General features: G+C 37.3%; 1 protein-coding gene across 1 annotated transcript in view; it reads left to right on the plus strand.

Annotated features, from left to right (window-relative positions):
- LOC108573619 (trypsin-1-like) overlaps nt 1-1,741 on the plus strand; it is an 8,143-nt gene extending 6,402 nt beyond the window's left edge. Inside the window, exons 8-10 of the mRNA XM_017936083.1 lie at nt 9-80; nt 830-884; nt 1,626-1,741. Coding sequence (XP_017791572.1) covers nt 9-80; nt 830-884; nt 1,626-1,741 — 243 coding nt within the window. The remainder of the gene's footprint in view (nt 1-8; nt 81-829; nt 885-1,625) is intronic.
- The last annotated feature ends 519 nt before the right edge of the window (nt 1,742-2,260 follow it).

Here is a 2,260-nt window from a genome sequence, read left to right on the forward strand (position 1 = left end):
CCACTAAATATCCAGCGCGAAGAATTACGGACAACATGCTTTGCGCCGGTTACAAAGAGGGAAGCAAGGATTCCTGTCAGGTAATCAGCGACAAATATATTTCTCCTTTGCAATTGTCATTGTTAACATCTCTGTTTTGAAACACATACAAACGAACTTATCATATACTTACTTTATATTTCCTTTAAGCGTACGCGTGCACTAAGTGCGCGCACACGTTTCATTTTCAAATTTACACGAACAAAATGTCATTCCAACTTGTTCCGTGTTTTTCCTAGTTGAGATTTTCATGTGTAAACCGTGTCCTTTTGGAAATGTACTCCGTCGATTCGCCGGAATTACTATCGGTGTTATCAAGAGGTTGTTCATTTTTTGATTTTCAAAAATGAAATGTTTCACTCAGTCGAAAATTTTTCATAAGGGATTTATTATATTACCCTTAAAGAATGTAGAAGTATTTTTTCATTTAATTCTTTTACAAAATGGACCTCTATTTCATCCATGGTCTTGTTCCCTGCTGCCATACGGTTTGACTTAAAACGAAATATCAGAATTGTAACGAAAATACTGCCAGTTTGTGCATTAATCCACGTAAAACTGACCACTTATATTACGTACTAATGTTTTATTTTAAATACTGACCCAATAAATAACAGCCTTAATGTATTATTATCATTTGGCTCCTGATGAAGCTACTGCTGCCGATAGCTGCAATGCTGAATACGCGTCTGAAAATATTTCCAAAAGGACGCAGCTTGCACCAGGAAACTAACAATAAATCGTACGAATTTGGGCTGTGATAGCCTCTCATTTTAATTTGTTTTATCAGGGAGACAGTGGTGGCCCTCTACATATCGTTAACGAGCAGACATACGACATAGTTGGTAAGATCTGTGCTCCATTATAAACTAACGAATAAAATTATTTGTGGAAGAGATGTAAGCGGAGTCATAAATTCGATTGCTACTAAATCAAGTTTCAACGATCGACATTTTTTGAAAAAAACAGAAAGAATTGAAAAAGCTTGTATAACACATAATAAAATTAAAACACATAAAATATATCCTAAGATCAGTCTAGGATTTTATAGTTTTCTACGGCACCAGAAATCCTGTTGCACAATATTGTCAACACAGAATTCTTTACAAATTCTTCTAAAAATCTTTTTATCAATCTTGCCCAGTTGAAATTGGCAATGCGTCGATCTAAGAGAATTGAAATCGTTATTTCACGGTGTGCAGTAACTTTCAACTAAAACTTGAAATATATCGCTGCTTGGCATTGATAGCGGCATAACTCAAAAACTAAATTTCACAGGAGAAGCAGGTTAAAATTTGCATTTCACTAATAATTAAATACTGATCGTATAATCTGACCTGCTCTCCGGTGTGAAACTAATGAACTTAGAAATGTGTCAATATACACAACAAAAATATTATACTCGTGCAGTTTATTTCCGCAAATAAAAATAAAAACTGACATTTTTTCAGTTACGCCACTATCAATACCAAGCAGCGATACACGCATTTCTTTGACACGCTACGAAATTTACAACTCTTCTTATATCTTACACGGTGATTACACTTCACCGCCGAACAGAATCACAATACACGTTTAATTCGCAGGAATCGTGTCCTGGGGCGAAGGATGCGCGAAGCCTGGTTATCCTGGCGTTTACAGCAGGGTGAATCGTTACCTGACGTGGATAAAACGCAACACCGAGGACTCGTGTTACTGTTAAATGAATAATAATCACCATACTCGCTAGACATTTATATCTACACTCAAATTCATCGCCCGAATCGACTAAAAACACGATTACTCACAGTCGAACTGAAGCTTTCGAATTTTTCCGAAAGACTAAAATTACCGTTCTTGTCCTCGCGGAACCTACTTCTTCCCCCCAAAAAATTAGCAGTTTCGACGTATTTCTGCGCAACGCGACCGTGAAGCGTAACGCGAGGACAAGTCAATCGTTTCTCATTGCGTATTTATTTGTCAACTGTATTTAGATTAAAATAAGATCTTCTTCTTTTGTATTTACAATGAAATTGAGAAATAGGCTGGCTACGCTGGTGCTCTCCAATTTGCTATTCTACGTCGACACAGGTGTACGTACGCGACGGGACAATTAAAAGTTAAGGCACGTATCGCGCGACTGACAGGACTCGTAACATTGAACGTACGGGAAAGAAAGTCGTTGGACTTCCTCAGTTTCTTTCGACGTGGAATTTCAGTGAAAACTCACGTACTTACTTGC

This window comes from Habropoda laboriosa, unplaced genomic scaffold (assembly GCF_001263275.1).
Source record: "Habropoda laboriosa isolate 0110345459 unplaced genomic scaffold, ASM126327v1 scaffold128, whole genome shotgun sequence".
Taxonomy (NCBI): Eukaryota; Metazoa; Arthropoda; class Insecta; order Hymenoptera; family Apidae; genus Habropoda; species Habropoda laboriosa.